The sequence below is a fragment of the Salvelinus namaycush genome, unplaced genomic scaffold (genome assembly GCF_016432855.1).
Source record: "Salvelinus namaycush isolate Seneca unplaced genomic scaffold, SaNama_1.0 Scaffold339, whole genome shotgun sequence".
Taxonomy (NCBI): Eukaryota; Metazoa; Chordata; class Actinopteri; order Salmoniformes; family Salmonidae; genus Salvelinus; species Salvelinus namaycush.
Genome location: NW_024060330.1, coordinates 19,648 through 39,809, shown reverse-complemented (window position 1 = coordinate 39,809; position 20,162 = coordinate 19,648). Strand labels below are relative to the sequence as shown.

Sequence of the window (20,162 nt, the reverse complement as noted above, 5' to 3'; positions counted from 1 at the left end):
GTTCTTAGTCCTTCCTCTATTTCTGTTGTCCATCCAATTTTATTTCCACTTGTAACTGTGCTATTTCACAAAAGCTCCGCACCTATACACATTTCACAGATCCCGTATGCCCTACATTGTTTATCTTGTTATTAGTCCCACCCTTCAGTTCCACTCAACCCTTCCCATCTATCTTCCAACATCATCCATTTCGGATTTTTATTTGCCATATATTTTTCAACTGTGCTGTGATGCTTCACAAAAGATTTGAACCTTCCTATTCTCATAGCTTCTACAGATTGTAAATTAAATATAAACATTTTTGCTAAAATAATTATTATATTATTGATTGATTGACTATGGCTTTTCAAATCCCCCAGTATTGCTATCTGTAGCGTTAGTTCTAGGCAAATGTTGCAATTCTTCAGCCATTCCTGGACCTGTGACCAAAAACGAGCTACATATGGACAATACCAAAATAAATGATCTAATGACTCTGCCTCCTCACAACAGAATCTGCAGAGCTGGGAAGATTGTATACCCCATATATATAACATTCTATTAGTTGCAAGAATTTTGTACAGTAATTTAAATTGAAAAATTCGAAGTTTTGAATCCGGCGTTGTTTTGCGTATCAATTCATAAACCATGTGCCATGGAATGGGTACATCGAAAATCTCTTCCCAACTATTTTGCAATTTATATGGCACAGCTGTCAGTTTTTTGGTCCTTAAATGAAATTGGTATATGTTTTTATTTATCACACTTTTCTTTAACCATTTATGTTCTTTAATACAGGGCCGACATACAAGTTCCTTACTTTTTTCCCCTTCTACTTGCCTCTTCCATTTTTGTGGTAATGCTGCAATTAATTGGTTGTAATTTTGGGTAGAGCAGACATTTCCATATGTCTGTGTTAGCTGCATGTGTGACATAACTCCACCAGTCCTATTTATGATATCATTCACAAAAATTATACCTTTTTTAAACATTTCTTCGATAAATACAGTTTTTTTATCAATTACTATATTTGAATTTAACCACAATATTTGTTGTACTATTTGTTCCGTCCTTTCAGGTGGATTAAACTGAAATTGCAACCAACTTTCTAAGGCTTGTTTAAAAAATAAGGATATTTTGGAGATTATTTCCTTTTCAAACAACCGAAAGTGAGCAGGTGTAATCTGAATAAAGGGAAAAAGGCCCTTCTTGAACATAGGATGAGACATTCGTACCAATTTACTAGAGAACCAGTTTGGATTTAAGTATAACTTTTGTATGACTGATGCCTTTAGTGAGAGGTCTAATGCTTTAATATTTAATAATTTCTGCCCTCCGAATTCATATTCGTTATATAAATAGGCCCTTTTAATTTTATCTGGCTTGCCGTTCCAAATAAAATGGAATATTTTTTGTTCATATAATTTAAAAAGCAGGTCACTAGGTGTAGGCAAAACCATAAGCAAATAGGTAAACTGTGATATGACTAAAGAGTTAATCAGGGTGATTTTTCCACAAATAGACAAGTATTTTCCTTTCCATGGTAGCAAGATCTTATCTATTTTTGCTAACTTTCTATAAAAATTTATTGGAGTGAGATCATTTCTTTCTTTTGGGATTTTTATACCGAGTATGTCCACATCTCCGTCAGACCATTTAATTGGTAAACTACATGGCAATATAAAATGTGTATTTTTTAGTGATCCAATACGTAATATGGTACATTTATCATAATTTGGTTTTAATCCAGAGAGGATAGCAAAGGTATCTAGATCCTCTATGAGGCCGTGGAGAGACTCTAGTTGTGGTTTTAAAAGAAAACATGAATCATCAGCGTACAATGACACCTTAGTTTTTAAGCCAGCGGATTTCTAATCCATTAATATTAATGTTTGATCTAATTTTAACAGCTAACATTTCGATGGCAATAATAAATAGATATGCCGATAGTGGACAACCTTGTTTTACTCCTCTAGATAGTTTAAAACTTTCTGAGATGTAGCCATTATTTACTATTTTACACCTAGGGTTACTATACATAATTTTAACCCATTTTATAAGAGATTCCCCAAAATTGAAATATTCTAGGCATTTATATATAAACTCCAGTCGTACTTTATCAAAAGCCTTTTCAAAATCAGCTATGAAAACCAGACCTGGTGTCCCCGATATTTCATAGTGTTCTATTGTTTCCAGTACTTGCCTTATATTATCTCCAATGTATCGTCCATGTAAAAAACCTGTCTGATTAGGATGAATAATATCTGACAAAACTTTTTTTATTCTATGCGCCAAGCATTTTGCTAGGATTTTTGCATCACAACACTGAAGTGTAAGAGGTCTCCAATTTTTTAATTGGACTGGATCTTTATATATACCACTTGGGTCCTGTTTCAGTAATAACGATATCAGACCTTCTTGTTGCGTGTCTGATAATCTACCATTTATATAGGAGTGGTTAAAACAAGCTAATAATGGTCCTTTGAGTATATCAAAAAAAGTTTTGTATACTTCCACTGGTATGCCATCCAGCCCTGGAGTTTTCCCATCCTTAAAGGCCCCAATTGCATCAAGCAGTTCCTCCTCTGTAATTTGGCCTTCACATGAGTCTTTCTGTACAGATGTTAATTTTACATTATTAATAGGAAAAAAATCCATACAATTAGTTTCAGTTAGTGGAGATGGAGGAGCCTGAAACGAAAACATATTCTTAAAGTACTTTACTTCCTCTTTCAAAATATCATTTGGTGAATCATGCGTGACTCCATCATTTGTAACAAGTTTTAATACATTTTTTTTGGTAGCATTTCTATATTGAAGATTGAAAAAGAATTTGGTGCATTTTTCCCCATATTCCATCCAGTTCGCTTTATTTTTATAATATATTACACTGGATCTTTCTTGAATAAGTTCCTCCATTTCTTTTTGTTTTTCCTCTAACTTATTCTGTGCCTCTATGGTACCGTTTTTATTGCTATCTAACTGTACTGTTAGTCCTTCAATTTCCTTTGTTAATATGGACTCTTTTGATCTAAATTCCCTTTGTTTTATAGATGAGTACTGAATTGCATGGCCTCTAAAGGCACACTTAAAAGTGTCCCATACAATAAGGGGATCTGCTGTACCTATGTTATGTCTGAAAAAGTCAGTTATAAAATCTTCTGTCCTAGTTCTAAACAATTTATCATCTAGTAGACTTTGATTAAATTTCCAATATCCTCGCCCACGTGGAAATTCTGTAAGAGAAATATATATGCCAATTATGTGATGATCCGACCGCATTCTGTCCCCTATCAACACTTTTTTAACTTTTGGTGCCAGAGAGAATGGTATAAGAAAGTAGTCAAGACGACTAGCTTGATTCAGCCTCCGCCATGTATATCTCACTAAATCAGGGTATTTAAGTCTCCATATATCCACTAATTCCAATATATCCATGACATTCATGATTTCCTTAAGTGCCTGAGGGTGATAGTTTGTAGTGTGATTTCCTTTCCGGTCTATAGAGGTATTTAAGACCGTATTAAAATCTCCCACTATAATAATAGAGTCTAGTGTTGCTTGTAGAGTTGATAAATTCTTATATATATTTTCAAAGAAGCTTGGATCATCATTATTCGGACCGTATAGGTTAACAAGCCATATTTGTTTATTGTCCAATAACATATTTAAAATAATCCATCTACCTTGAGGATCTGTTTGGACAATTTGCACATTTGGATCAAAATGATTGTTAATTAAAACCATCACCCCTTTTGAATTTCTTTGCCCATGGGAGAAATATATTTTGCCCCCCCAGTTCTTTTTCCACAAAACTTCATCTAAAACTGTTGAATGGGTTTCCTGTAAACAATAGATATTATAATCCTTCTCTTTTAGCCAGGTAAATACTGATCGTCTTTTCTTATTATCTGCTAAGCCATTACAATTGTAACTGGCTATACTTATTTCACCACTTACCATAATGAGACACACCTTTCATTCTTTTAATCAGAATATATTTTTGTAAACGTACTATTAAAAAGTAACATAATGATTGAGTGTCTATATAGTTGTACCATGATATTTGCATTTCTACTAAGTAAACCTCCAATTGGTCCCTACTATTCCACCCGCTAAAAGGCCTCATCTCGAGATGGCTTGTCATCCCAATGCCCGGTAGACCACCCTCGACCCCCTGTATCCCATAGCCCTGAACTGACTGGGATCCATTCTTTGAAAAGAGCATACAGTGCCATTTACCGAATTGAAGAAGATCAATTACCATATGCATTTCCATTGCCCTCACCTCGATTTGTATTATATATATCTGTGGATCATCCTCTATTGTCCCTAACATCTTTTACTTCTTCCTTCGCAACAGTTGTGGGATACACACATACACCCATACACACTCAGCCCTTACCCCCACACAACCATAAGCTCACTTTCTCAACAATTGCACCATCCCAGAGCCCAACTCAAGATGGGTCATGATTTACAAATGCACTTGCAGTTGCAGCTGCATGAGAAGGCCTGCAAGACCGCACAAAAAATTAGCAAAAATTGAGAGATTTATTTACCATTGTCATATCCTAGATAATGGAGGTCAAATGTACACCTTATTCCTGAAACACCCACAATACGGCCACCCGTCATGACCATGTCCCCACGCATCTCCATGCAGTCCGACTTTGATTTTGTGCCGCCAGGGCCACAATAATATACCCCCTCTCTGAATGTCCGAGTGTGACCCCCTCCCCATGGGTTACTGCAGCTAGTGTTGCCAGCACTGCCACTGCCTGGGTGGGGGCACCCCACCGGAATCCCCACCGGCTAGGTACAAGGTCGTCAAGGTTCTCATTAGCAGCTTTGAGAATTTCCTTGTATATTATGCTCTCCCTTTATGGGGCTTTGGCTTTGCAGGACCAACCCTGCCAAGCAGGCTCAGAATCTTGAGGGGGCAGTGCTGCTCTTGGTCTCTGACCTCATTTTAGCTGCATACAGACCGCTTACAGCGGGCACATAAAACAGTTAGGGACTTCTCCTTAGTATCTGGGTCATTCAGGTGGGAGAGTTAACACAACAGAAGAGTTAACACAACAGAAGGGTTAACACAACAGAAGAGATAACACAACAGAAGGGTTAACACAACAGAAGGGATAACACAACAGAAGGGATAACACAACAGAAGGGATAACACAACAGAAGGGTTAACACAACAGAAGGGATAACACAACAGAAGAGATAACACAACAGAAGGGTTAACACAACAGAAGGGATAACACAACAGAAGGGATAACACAACAGAAGGGTTAACACAACAGAAGGGTTAACACAACAGAAGGGATAACACAACAGAAGAGTTAACACAACAGAAGGGATAACACAACAGAAGAGATAACACAACAGAAGGGATAACACAACAGAATGGTCCATGAGTTGCTGCATGGGGCTTCATCCATATAAGCTGAACAGAGGATCTACCCAGTTAGCTAACAATTTTTGGTCACCTGAAATGTTCTTTGAAATCTCCTTTTATAATTGTATTTATTATTAAACCTAACATTATGTTCTCCAGTAACATTTGACACACCAGAATATGAATCGTTGAAATAAATAGTAAACATTACAGGAACAAAAATAGAACCTTTGAGGAACAGTTGTCTACTCAACGTGTGTGAGAGCCTCGCGTCCCTGCCGTCTGACATAGGCCATAGCCATTCCTACCATTTTGGCACTCTATGTTAATGTGGTGTGTGTTCTGAATCTCCAGTACCTGTTGTTAGCAATTTATGTTATTCTTCAATAACACAAACTCCAAAGCAAATCTGGGGGAGGAAAATAGGTTTATTCAAAGAGGACACATCATACAGGTAGGTAGATGGTCATTCTCCCCTGTCCTCAGTGATGCTCTCTCAGTGATTCTCTCCTGTGGTTCGCTCCAGTGATTCTCTCTCTGTGGTTCTCTCCTGTGGTTCGCTCCAGTGATTCTCTCTCTGTGGTTCTCTCCTGTGATTCTTTCTCAGTGATTCTCTCCTGTGGTTCGCTCCAGTGATTCACTCTCAGTGATTCTCTCCAGTGATTCTTTCTCAGTGATTCTCTCCTGTGATTCTCTCCAGTGATTCTTTCTCAGTGATTCTCTCCTGTGGTTCTCTCCAGTGATTCTCTCTCAGTGATTCTCTCCTGTGGTTCGCTCCAGTGATTCTCTCTCTGTGGTTCTCTCCAGTGATTCTTTCTCAGTGATTCTCTCCTGTGGTTCGCTCCAGTGATTCTCTCCCAGTGATTCTCTCCAGTGATTCTCTCTCAGTGATTCTCTCCCAGTGATCCTCTCCTGTGGTTCTCTCCAGTGATTCTCTCTCAGTGATTCTCTCTCAGTGATTCTCTCTCAGTGATTCTCTCCAGTGATTCTCTCTCAGTGATTTTCTCCCAGTGATCCTCTCCTGTGGTTCTCTCCAGTGATTCTCTCTCAGTGATTCTCTCTCAGTGATTCTCTCTCAGTGATTCTCTCCAGTGATTCTCTCTCAGTGATTCTCTCCAGTGATTCTCTCAGTGATTCTCTTCAGTGATTCACTCTCAGTGAGTCTCTCCTGTGGTTCTCTCCAGTGATTCTCTCCTGTGGTTCTCTCTCAGTGATTCTCTCCAGTGATTCTCTCTCAGTGATTCTCTCCAGTGATTCTCTCAGTGATTCTCTCTCAGTGATTCTCTCCAGTGATTCTCTCTCAGTGATTCTCTCCAGTGATTCTCTCTCAGTGATTCTCTCCAGTGATTCTCTCAGTGATTCTCTTCAGTGATTCTCTCTCAGTGATTCTCTCCAGTGATTCTCTCTAAGTGATTCTCTCCTGTGATTCTCTCAGTGATTCTCTCTCAGTGATTCTCTCCAGTGATTCTCTCTCAGTGATTCTCTCTCAGTGATTCTCTTCAGTGATTCTCTCTCAGTGATTCTCTCTCAGTGATTCTCTCCAGTGATTCTCTCTCAGTGATTCTCTCTCAGTGATTCTCTCTCAGTGATTCTCTTCAGTGATTCTTTCTCAGTGCGTCTCTCCTGTGGTTCTCTCCAGTGATTCTCTCTCAGTGATTCTCTCCTGTGGTTCGCTCCAGTGATTCTCTCTCTGTGGTTCTCTCCAGTGATTCTTTCTCAGTGATTCTCTCCTGTGGTTCGCTCCAGTGATTCTCTCCCAGTGATTCTCTCCAGTGATTCTCTCTCAGTGATTCTCTCCCAGTGATCCTCTCCTGTGGTTCTCTGCAGTGATTCTCTCTCAGTGATTCTCTCTCAGTGATTCTCTCTCAGTGATTCTCTCCAGTGATTCTCTCTCAGTGATTTTCTCCCAGTGATCCTCTCCTGTGGTTCTCTCCAGTGATTCTCTCTCAGTGATTCTCTCTCAGTGATTCTCTCTCAGTGATTCTCTCCAGTGATTCTCTCTCAGTGATTCTCTCCAGTGATTCTCTCAGTGATTCTCTTCAGTGATTCACTCTCAGTGAGTCTCTCCTGTGGTTCTCTCCAGTGATTCTCTCCTGTGGTTCTCTCTCAGTGATTCTCTCCAGTGATTCTCTCTCAGTGATTCTCTCCAGTGATTCTCTCAGTGATTCTCTCTCAGTGATTCTCTCCAGTGATTCTCTCTCAGTGATTCTCTCCAGTGATTCTCTCTCAGTGATTCTCTCCAGTGATTCTCTCAGTGATTCTCTTCAGTGATTCTCTCTCAGTGATTCTCTCCAGTGATTCTCTCTAAGTGATTCTCTCCTGTGATTCTCTCAGTGATTCTCTCTCAGTGATTCTCTCCAGTGATTCTCTCTCAGTGATTCTCTCCAGTGATTCTCTCTCAGTGATTCTCTCCAGTGATTCTCTCTCAGTGATTCTCTCCTGTGATTCTCTCAGTGATTCTCTTCAGTGATTCTCTCTCAGTGATTCTCTCTCAGTGATTCTCTCCAGTGATTCTCTCTCAGTGATTCTCTCTCAGTGATTCTCTTCAGTGATTCTCTCTCAGTGATTCTTTCTCAGTGATTCTCTCCAGTGATTCTCTCTCAGTGATTCTCTCTCAGTGATTCTCTCTCAGTGATTCTCTTCAGTGATTCTTTCTCAGTGCGTCTCTCCTGTGGTTCTCTCCAGTGATTCTCTCCTGTGGTTCTCTCCAGTGATTCTCTCCTGTGGTTCTCTCTCAGTGATTCTCTCCAGTGATTCTCTCCTGTGGTTCTCTCCAGTGATTCTCTCAAGTGATTCTCTCCAGTGATTCTCTCAGTGATTCTCTCCTGTGGTTCTCTCTCAGTGATTCTCTCCAGTGATTCTCTCTCAGTGATTCTCTCCAGTGATTCTCTCAGTGATTCTCTCCTGTGGTTCTCTCTCAGTGATTCTCTCCAGTGATTCTCTCTCAGTGATTCTCTCAGTGATTCTCTCCTGTGGTTCTCTCCAGTGATTCTCTCCTGTGGTTCTCTCCAGTGATTCTCTCCTGTGGTTCTCTCTCAGTGATTCTCTCAGTGATTCTCTCCTGTGGTTCTCTCTCAGTGATTCTCTCCAGTGATTCTCTCTCAGGGATTCTCTCAGTGATTCTCTCCTGTGGTTCTCTCCAGTGATTCTCTCCAGTGATTCTCTCAGTGATCCTCTCCTGTGGTTCTCTCTCAGTGATTCTCTCCAGTGATTCTCTCTCAGTGATTCTCTCAGTGATTCTCTCCTGTGGTTCTCTCCAGTGATTCTCTCCTGTGGTTCTCTCCAGTGATTCTCTCCTGTGGTTCTCTCCAGTGATTCTCTCCTGTGGTTCTCTCCAGTGATTCTCTCCAGTGATTCTCTCTCAGTGATTCTCTATCAGTGATTCTCTCTCAGTGATTCTCTTCAGTGATTCTCTCTCAGTGATTCTCTCTCAGTGATTCTCTCCAGTGATTCTCTCCAGTGATTCTCTCCAGTGATTCTCTCCAGTGATTCTGTCTCCAGATCAAAGGAACAGCATGTAGTTTTATAACCCAGCCCTAGCCTGTGGTTGACCAATTAGTATTCCTTGCAATTAAACAAGCCAATGGCCAGATAACAAGTATCCTATTTCAGAAGACATATTCCTCCCATGTCTCTGAACCGTTGATCCATAATTCCCTATTTCAGAAGACATATTCCTCCCATGTCTCTGAACCGTTGATCCATAATTCCCTATTTCAGAAGACATATTCCTCCCATGTCTCTGAACCGTTGATCAATAATTCCCTATTTCAGAAGACATATTCCTCCCATGTCTCTGAACCGTTGATCAATAATTCCCTATTTCAGAAGACATATTCCTCCCATGTCTCTGAACCGTTGATCAATAATTCCCTATTTCAGAAGACATATTCCTCCCATGTCTCTGAACCGTTGATCCATAATTCCCTATTACAGAAAAAACACTATTTCCATTGATCGTTAGTACTCTATTTGACTGATCGTCCTTTTGACCTCTCGTCCTCTGTCTCTGCGTTGTGTATTTATCTTCCACTTATTGCAGATGGCTACACCACGGATGACATTGAGTTCTACTGGCGAGGGGGAGATGGAGCCGTGTCTGGGGTGGAGAGAATAGAACTGCCTCAGTTCTCCATCGTGGACTACAAACTGGTCTCCAAGAACGTGGTCTTCTCTACAGGTACACAGTGGTGGCCATTTTGATACCTATGTAGCGTATGTGGGAACTCTTTCAAGACTGTTGGAAAAGCATTCCTCATGATTGCTGGTTGAGAGAATGCCAAGAGTGTGCAAAGCTGTCATCAAGGCAAAGGGTGGCTACTTTGAAGAATCTAAAATCTAAAATATATTTTGATTTGGTTACACCTTTTTTGGTTACTACATGATTCCATATGTGTTATTTCATAGTTTTGATGTCTTCACTATTATTCTACAATGTAGAAAATAGTAAAAATAAAGGAAAACCCTGGAATGAGTAGGTGTGTCCAAACTTTTGATTGGTACTGTATATCTATGGCTATACAATAGCTTTTCAGGGGTTGATACACAGATATTCTGTATATTACCTTTCTCTGCTTTTTCAGTTCTGATTCCCTCCATGTCAGGTCATTATTTGTAAAAGACAATGTATTCTTAATGGTTTACCTGGTTAAATAAAGCAAATAAAATAAATAGAGTTCTGTCTATATTCCTCCATGCAGGTTCCTACCCCCGCCTGTCTCTGAGCTTCAAGCTAAAGAGGAACATCGGCTACTTTATCCTCCAGACCTACATGCCCTCGATCCTGATCACCATCCTGTCTTGGGTCTCCTTCTGGATCAACTATGATGCCTCCGCTGCCAGAGTGGCCCTGGGTAAGACTGCCCGGCGATTCCATCAATAAAGTGATCGAGATTTCATCAGTCAATCAACCAATCAATCCATAAATCAAAATAAAACTTATACATTATAACGATGTTTACAAACGTTGTTGTCATAGTGTTTGCATCGTTCTAAATGTCATGTAGAACATTGTTCATCGGTGACGAATGAAAGAAAGAATAGAAGCATTCATATTCTGCCCTAAACCAGCTACGATTGTAGTTAGATCCTTTGCACCATGATCCTAATGACAATCATATTAGTACTGTGAATGATTTGTGATACAGTAACCTAGATTATTGGCCGATAATGATGTAATATACTTGATGAGGATAAGGTCCTAATGAGCGCCTCAGTCCATTGACCTGTGTCTGTTATTGATCCTTTATTGTCCTAATGAGCGCCTCTAATAACACAGATGACTAACGTATCAAACACAGTGGGTGTATTGGTCTAATAACACAGATGACTAACGTATCAAACACAGTGGGTGTATTGGTCTAATAACACAGATGACTAGAGTATGGAACACAGTGGGTGTATTGGTTTAATAACACAGATGACTAGAGTATGGAACACAGTGGGTGTATTGGTCTAATAACACAGATGATTTAACGTATCAAACACAGTGGGTGTATTGGTCTAATAACACAGATGACTAACGTATCAAACACAGTGGGTGTATTGGTCTAATAACACAGATGACTAACGTATCAAACACAGTGGGTGTATTGGTCTAATAACACAGATGATTTAACGTATCAAACACAGTGGGTGTATTGGTCTAATAACACAGGTGACTAACGTATCAAACACAGTGGGTGTATTGTTCTAATAACACAGATGACTAACGTATCAAACAATATGGGTGTATTGTTCTAATAACACAGGTGACTAACGTATCAAACACAGTGGGTGTATTGGTCTAATAACACAGGTGACTAACGTATCAAACACAGTGGGTGTATTGTTCTAATAACACAGGTGAATCGTGCCGTGACTAATACCAGGGCTGCGTACCAAATTACACCCTATTCCCTATATAGTGCATAACCTTTGACCAGAATCCCCATTGGGCTCTGATTAGAAAAAGTAGTGCACTATGTGGAGAATAGAGTGTCTTTTGGGACACCTCCCAGATGGTTAAAGGGGCTAACACTGGGCTGCTTCTTATATCTACAGACACGGGGTCTGTAGCTTCCTGAAACATGTGGTTGGTCCCCTGGAATTTGAACAGAGACCCAATGCTCAGATACACATGCACGCACGCAGAGACGCACGCACGTAGGCATGCACGCACAGACGCACGCACGTAGGCATGCACGCACGCACGCACGCACAGACGTAGGCATGCACGCAGAGACGCACGCACGTAGGCATGCACGCACAGACGCACGCACGTAGGCATGCACGCACAGACGCATGCACGTAGGCATGCACGCACGCAGAGACGCACAGACGTAGGCATGCACGCACAGACGCAGGCACGTAGGCATGCACGCACAGACGCATGCACGTAGGCATGCACGCACAGACGCACGCACGTAGGCATGCACGCACGCACGCACGCACAGACGTAGGCATGCACGCAGAGACGCACGCACGTAGGCATGCACGCACAGACGCACGCACGTAGGCATGCACGCACAGACGCATGCACGTAGGCATGCACGCACGCAGAGACGCACAGACGTAGGCATGCACGCACAGACGCAGGCACGTAGGCATGCACGCACAGACGCATGCACGTAGGCATGCACGCACAGACGCACGCACGTAGGCATGCACGCAGAGACGCACACACATATGAACGCATACAGACACACATATGGGTTCATTAGGTCTGTAGAATGAGGATCTATATGTCCATTTGGGTTCATTAGGTCTGTAGAATGAGGATCTATATGTCCATATGGGTTCATTAGGTCTGTAGAATGAGGATCTATATGTCCATTTGGGTTCATTAGGTCTGTAGAATGAGGATCTATATGTCTGTATGGGTTCGCTAACTCTGTAGAATGAGGATCTATATGTCTGCATGGGTTCATTAACTCTGTAGAATGAGGATCTATATGTCTGTATGGGTTCGCTAACTCTGTAGAATGAGGATCTATATGTCTGTATGGGTTCATTAGGTCTGTAGAATGAGGATCTATATGTCTGTATGGGTTCATTAACTCTGTAGAATGAGGATCTATATGTCTGTATGGGTTCATTAACTCTGTAGAATGAGGATCTATATGTCTGTATGGGTTCATTCACTCTGTAGAATGAGGATCTATATGTCTGTATGGGTTCATTAACTCTGTAGAATGAGGATCTATATGTCTGTATGGGTTCGCTAACTCTGTAGAATGAGGATCTATATGTCTGTATGGGTTCATTAACTCTGTAGAATGAGGATCTATATGTCTGTATGGGTTCATTAACTCTGTAGAATGAGGATCTATATGTCTGTATGGGTTCATTAACTCTGTAGAATGAGGATCTATATGTCTGTATGGGTTCATTAACTCTGTAGAATGAGGATCTATATGTCTGTATGGGTTCGCTAACTCTGTAGAATGAGGATCTATATGTCTGTATGGGTTCATTAACTCTGTAGAATGAGGATCTATATGTCTGTATGGGTTCGCTAACTCTGTAGAATGAGGATCTATATGTCTGTATGGGTTCATTAACTCTGTAGAATGAGGATCTATATGTTTGTATGGGTTCATTAGGTCTGTAGAATGAGGATCTATATGTCTGTATGGGTTCATTAGGTCTGTAAAGGTGAGGATCTATATGTCTGTATGGGTTCATTAGGTCTGTAGAATGAGGATCTATATGTTTGTATGGGTTCATTAGGTCTGTAAAGGTGAGGATCTATATGTCTGTATGGGTTCATTAGGTCTGTAAAGGTGAGGATCTATATGTCTGTATGGGTTCATTAGGTCTGTAAAGGTGAGGATCTATATGTCTGTATGGGTTCATTAGGTCTGTAAAGGTGAGGATCTATATGTCTGTATGGGTTCATTAGGTCTGTAAAGGAACCAAACTACTACGCTACTATGCACTTGTTTACTACTCATGTCACAATTGGCTGGTTCCCGACCCTGTACCAGGAGGACACAGGGTTATTCTTCACACACTGAGACACACCTCACACACACCTGACACACACCTGAGACACACCTGACACACACCTGAGACACACCTAACCCACACCTGAGACACACCTGAAACACACCTGACACACACCTGAAACACACCTGAGACACACCTGACACACACCTGAGACACACCTGACACACACCTGAGACACACCTAACCCACACCTGAGACACACCTGAAACACACCTGACACACACCTGAAACACACCTGAGACACACCTGAAACACACCTGAAACACACCTGAGACACACCTGAGACACACCTGATACACACCTGAAATACACCTGACACACACCTGAGACACACCTGAGACACACCTGAGACACACCTGAGACACACCTGAGACACACCTGAAATACACCTGACACACACCTGAGACACACCTGAGACACACCTGACACACAACTGACACACACCTGACACACATCTGACCCACCTGACACACACTTAACACACACCTGACACACACCTGACACACACTTGACACACACCTGACACACACCTGAGACACACCTGAGGCACACCTGACACAGACCTGAGACACACCTACCACAGACCTGAGACACACCTGAGACACACCTGAGACACACACCTGAGACACACCTGAGACACACCTGAGACACACCTGACACACAACTGACACACACCTGACACACATCTGACCCACCTGACACACACTTAACACACACCTGACACACACCTGACACACACTTGACACACACCTGACACACACCTGACACACACCTGAGACACACCTGACACACACCTGATACACACCTGACACACAGCTGACACACACCTGACACACACCTGAGACACACACCTGACACATAATAATATATCCATTATTTTGGTGAATGCAGTGATTGTAAAGGTAAAATGTGATCTCCAGGTATCACTACGGTGTTGACCATGACCACCATCAACACCCATCTGAGAGAGACTCTTCCTAAGATCCCCTACGTCAAGGCCATAGACATGTACCTGATGGGCTGCTTCGTGTTCGTCTTCCTGGCCCTGCTGGAGTACGCCTTTGTCAACTACATCTTTTTTGGACGGGGGCCCCAGAGGCAGAAGAGGGCCGCCGAGAAACTAGCCGTCGTCAACAATGAGAAACTCCGACCCGACCCCAATAAGGTTGGTGTCTCCAGATAGAAAGGGAGCAGGGTCAGATTGTTCTAGGGAGGTTGTGTTTTTGGTGTAATGTGGTGTTGGATGCAGTTGGAGAACACAGGTTATTCTTCCTCTCGAGGTCAATGTGATGCTTCTGTGATCAACTGTTGACTTGCTGTCCTTTACCAGGGTTCTACTACACCTCCATGTCCCATTGGTGTAGCCATGTGTATCTATCAACCACAGTTCAATGAAAATGCATCTTTATTAGTTAGACCAGGATCTGACAACATCTGACAGCAAGCTGCGATTTCTCCATGGTAACAGTGCTGATTTTGTATGCTTGCAGTGGATGGTGGGAAATGTAGTTCAGAGAGATGATGCTCTGTATGCCAGAATGAAACAGAGGGAAATTGACGCGTATGACACGATGTGGGATCCCATCTTTGTGGACGATGCCGCATTAGGACTAGGCGAGCAAAGAAATAAGGTACTGGAAGGTTTTGAAAGTCAAAACTTTAACAAATGTCATCAATCTGAATCAACCCCCCCCGATCAGAGGAAAATACTGTAGTATTTTTGTGCATTTCTTTAATTTTATTCTATAGATTTTTAAAGGCAACTTTAATCATCACTTCCCACCATTGTGTTTTTTTCCCTTCTCTTGATTTGCTCTTCATGCATTTTCCTGACAAACACGTCATAGTAATTGTTAAGTAAATTACAGCGTTTGGGACGCAGCCTACGTCTCATTCAAAATATTATACACCTTAAATTGATGGGAAACCTTTAAAAAAAATGAAGGGACAGGAAATGCTGGTTGTAATTGCAAGCTACTCCAAAGTTAATATTGGTGTGACAGAAAAAATGTATATCTGAGGTAAATTGATAACACTCCCAAATAACAAGTGAAGTAATTGAAAGGAAATGAGATGGTTAGTGACATATTATCACTCAGCCTAACAGAGAAGAAAAAGAGAGACAGTTATTTCTCATTCTGAGTTTTGTCCAACTGAGTGGCCTTGGAACAGAGTACAAACAACAGATATCATTGAGAATTAGTTTTTTCAACTAATAAGTTTGAAAATCTTTTTTTTAGTTAGAGATGTTTTGTTTGCTTCTGAAGTCAGGCTATGGATGAAGAAACTTCTGATCCGATCCACTTCCTCAGTCCTCACAACGTCTCTCCTAACCTAAACCTACCTTTGACCCCTGAAATATCAACCTTAACCTCTCCTTCATCTTTGCAATATTTCCTTATTACTATTTCTCTCAACCTTTTATCCTCTCACATTTCTTCCTTTTGTTTACGTTGTTTGTTTACTTGGTTTGTCTTGTTCTGACTAGACAGAATGTTAACCACATGCTGGCTGAAATTCTGACATGACAATGAAGATGATTTCTCCATGAGATACTGTTGATTTGTATTTATATACATACATACAGTACCAGTCAAAAGTTTGGACACACCTACTCATTCAAGAGTTTTTCTTTATTTTTTTACTATTTTCTTTTTTTACTATTTTCTACTATTTTTGTAGAATAATAATGAAGACATCAAAACAATGAAATAACTGTGGTGGCATATTTCTGCTTTACCAAATCAGGAGAGTTACAAACTTCACACACCAGTCAGCGTTATACTTAAACTACATCTTTAACAATAAGAGCTTTGCAATAGCCTTTGACTTTCAATGATGCGCCATCTCTAATGAACCATTGAAAGTGACAACAGAAAAGTACAAAGATCTTTTATAGCCAAGATACACCCCTCTCAACTTACATAACGAACCACAGATCTTAGGAACAGTTCAGAAAGGGACTTTATAATTGAGAAAGGAGTATCCCTTAGCCAGATAACATTCGCTATAAATTATCATTCAGTTTGGTCCCTAAGATGAGGTTCTAATCTCGTTCCTGGTACTTCCTAGTACAAAAACACCAACTCATTCAATGGCATATATCAATTGTCAACTCTAGATACTCCCATGTCAAGTAAACCCCCTCTTGACCCCACTCCTGGACAAGCTCACTGAGGGGAGTGAGCCTCTAGGTCATACACTATCCCAGGATAAGTGTAAGATGAGAGAGGACCTACAATGTTTCCAGACACTGCCAGACACCTCCCCCCAATGGGAAAGGAGGGAGTGACTGGCGCACAGACATTGTGTAGACAAGTAATTAGTTCCCCATTAATCACGCCATCCCTTCACATGGTTTAAGAATAGGTAAAGACACATTCACATATGAAGACAATGTTCCATTCTGTCCTCTTCCCTTTCTGATATTCTGCATAGCACCAGGGACATGTGGTAGACAAGCCTGACCTCTCCCCTCTCTGGGTCCCAATTGACTGAGCCCTAGCTGATGGAAAAGTGCAACTGCCAACACTAGAGTCCAAAGGGATACATTCTAATGACAAGTATCTCACATAAGCATATTATGCAAATAAGACATCTTAATTATCTATGTTACCCAACTAATTCTGATTCATCCGCCACATAACACATATGGAATCATGTAGTAACCAACAATTCTTCAAAGTAGCCACCCCTTTACCTTGATGACAGCTTTGCACACTCTTGACATTCTCTCAACCAGCTTCACCTGGAATGCTTTTCCAACCGTCTTGAAGGAGTTCCCACATATGCTGAGCACTTGTTGGCTGCTTTTCCTTCACTCTGTGGTCCAACTCATCCCAAACCATCTCAATTGCGTTGAGGTTAGGGGATTGTGGAGGATAGGTAATCTGATGCAGCACTCCATCACTAATCTTCTTGGTCAAATAGCCCTTACACAGCCTGGAGGTGTGTTTTGTCATTGTCCTGTTGAAAAACAAATTGTAGTCCCACTAATCGCAAACTAGATGCGATGGTGTATTCCTGCAGAATGCTGTGGTAGCCATGCTGGTAAGGTGTGTCTTGAATTCTAAATAAATCACAGACAGTGTAACCAGAAAGCACCCCCACACCATCACACCTCCTCCTCCATGCTTCACGGTGAGAATCACACATGCGGAGATCATCCGTTCACCTACTCTGCATCTCACAAAGACCCGGCGGTTGAAACCAAAAATCTCAAATTTGGACTCATCAGACCAAAGGACAGATTCCCACCGGTTTAATGTCCATTGCTCGTGTTTCTTGGCCCAAGCAAGTCTCTTCTTCTTATTGGTGCCCTTTAGTAGTGGTTTCCTTGCAGCAATTTGACCATGAAGGCCTGACTTACTCAGTCTCCTCTGAACAGTTGAGGTTGAGATGTGTCTGTTACTTGAACTCTGTGAAGCATTTATTTGGGCTGCAATTTCTGAGGCTGGTAACTCTAATGAACTTATCCTCTGCAGCAGAGGTAACTCTGGGTCTTCCATTCCTGTGGCGGTCCTCATGAGAGACAGTTTCATCATAGCGCTTGATGGTTTTAGCGACTGCACTTGAAGAAACTTTTCCGGATTGACTGACCTTCATGTCTTAAAGTAATGATGGACTATCATTTCTCTTTGCTTATTTGAGCTGTTCTTGTCATAATATGGACTTGGTATTTTACCAAATAGGGCTATCTTCTGTATACCACCCCTACCTTGTCACTACACAACTGATTGGCTCAAACGCATTAAGAAGGAAAGATATTCCACAAATTAACTTTTAACAAGGCACACCTGTTAATTGAAATGCATGAAGCTGGTTGAGAGAATGTAAAGAGTGTGCAAGATTGTGCAAAGCTGTCATCAAGGCAAAGGGTGGCTACTTTGAAGAATCTCAAATATAAAATATATTTTGATTTGTTTAACACTTTTTTGGTTACTACTTGATTCCATATGTGTTATTTCATAGTTTTGATGTCTTCACTATTATTCTACAATGTAGAGAATAGTAAAAATAAAGAAAAACACTTGAACGAGTAGGTGTGTCCAAACTTTTGACTGGTACTGTGTATATATATATATATATATATATATATATATATATATATATATATATATATATATATATATTTATTGTATCTTCACAGGATTGTCAACATATACTTATGTGTAATGACTAGCTATTGATTTATATAAATAGAATCTATAATTTAATATGACATTTTATGGTAAATACACTATGCTCTACATTGCTACTGTAAATCAATTGTGTCCCATTAGTACAACCACAGAACAATACTGTACGTGATGAACTCCTCAATTAATAACTAAGAGAAAAACACATTCTTATTAAAACACACACACATAGTGCCTTTTAATTAACCGTAAAGATAGACACCTTTTAAGTATTTTATGTGATCATAGATTATTTAAGAATAAGATGACCTATGAACCATGCCTCATTTTATCTATCCGTAAATATAGACATCTTTCAAATATTTTAAGTAAGGATAGATTATGATGACGTATGAAGATGACGTATAGATTACGTATGAACTTCCTCTCACGGCCCCTCCTCTTCCTCCCCCCTCCTCCTATCACAGATGACCACCTCCCTGACTGATGACAACATCCTGTTTGGTTCCCTGGAGATGAAGAATGAGATGGGGGGTGTTCCTCCTGAGCTGTCCAGGTCCCTGGGACCTGGGGGTCTGGGTGACCCGCGCAACACCATGCTGGCCTACGACAGCTCCACGCTGCAGTACCGCAGGGCCGCCTTGGCCCGCCAGAACTACGGCGGCGGACCCCACAGCGCCCTGGAGCGCCACGCCACCCAGAAGAAGTCCCGCCTACGGAGACGGGCCTCGCAGCTCAAGGTCAACATCCCTGACCTGGCTGATGTGAACTCTATCGACAAGTGGTCCAGGATGATCTTCCCTACCGTGTTCTCCTTCTTTAACGTGATCTACTGGCTGTACTACGCTCACTAAGGAGAGATGGATGGAGGAATATCATGGATGAGAGAGAGAGAGAGAGAGAGAGAGAGAGAGAGAGAGAGAGAGAGGGAGTGAGAGAGAGAGAGAGAGAGAGAGAGAGAGAGAGAGAGAGAGCACCTATTATTTTGTTGATTCATTTTAAAGAAATGTGAGAAAATGGTTTTGAAAGGAAGGAGCTCTACACCGAACACTTCTTCTACAGTCAGCTTCTATCTGCCGTGACTCTTTTATGATCTGGGAATAACCTCTAACGACTGACTGACACTTCAACAGAGGAGAGGAGAGATTTTAAAAAGCCAAGACAGACAGACATGGTGCCTGTTCCTGAAGAAATGTCAATATATCACTCTAATATTTGTCATTCGTAGCTTAACTCTCTGTGGATCAAATATTTATGCTTGTGTTTGCATATACTTTAAGGATTTGTTTAGTTTTAGTCTATGTATTTCGTTCATAGCCGAGCTATCTGCATCCAGGAAAGCTTTTCTCGAGGGTTTTAAAGGGGTTCATCCTTGATTAAACTATTTTCCTGTAGTTATTGTAATACAAAAACATTCTTTAAAAAGCATGCTTCTATTTCATTTCTGCTGCATCTCCATCTTTATCGATGGAGCACAAAGCATTTTAGTTTTTAACTAGTTGAGGTTTTTTCTTCTGTGTAGCAAAGAGTGTCTGCAGAACTCTTTTCACCCCCATACTGTAGCTTAGGCTGAGCTTGGGGTTCAATTGGGGACCAACAACAATGGGCTACTGTAAGAAGATAGTACCGCAGATGGTCAATAGGGGGCACTCTTC

General features: G+C 41.1%; 1 protein-coding gene across 1 annotated transcript in view; it reads left to right on the top strand.

The window, feature by feature from the left end:
* The window catches only part of LOC120040278 (gamma-aminobutyric acid receptor subunit beta-2-like), a 30,453-nt gene extending 11,092 nt beyond the window's left edge, over nt 1–19,361 (top strand). Inside the window, exons 2-6 of the mRNA XM_038985474.1 lie at nt 9,423–9,560; nt 10,081–10,233; nt 14,290–14,534; nt 14,860–15,000; nt 18,975–19,361. Coding sequence (XP_038841402.1) covers nt 9,423–9,560; nt 10,081–10,233; nt 14,290–14,534; nt 14,860–15,000; nt 18,975–19,361 — 1,064 coding nt within the window. The remainder of the gene's footprint in view (nt 1–9,422; nt 9,561–10,080; nt 10,234–14,289; nt 14,535–14,859; nt 15,001–18,974) is intronic.
* The last annotated feature ends 801 nt before the right edge of the window (nt 19,362–20,162 follow it).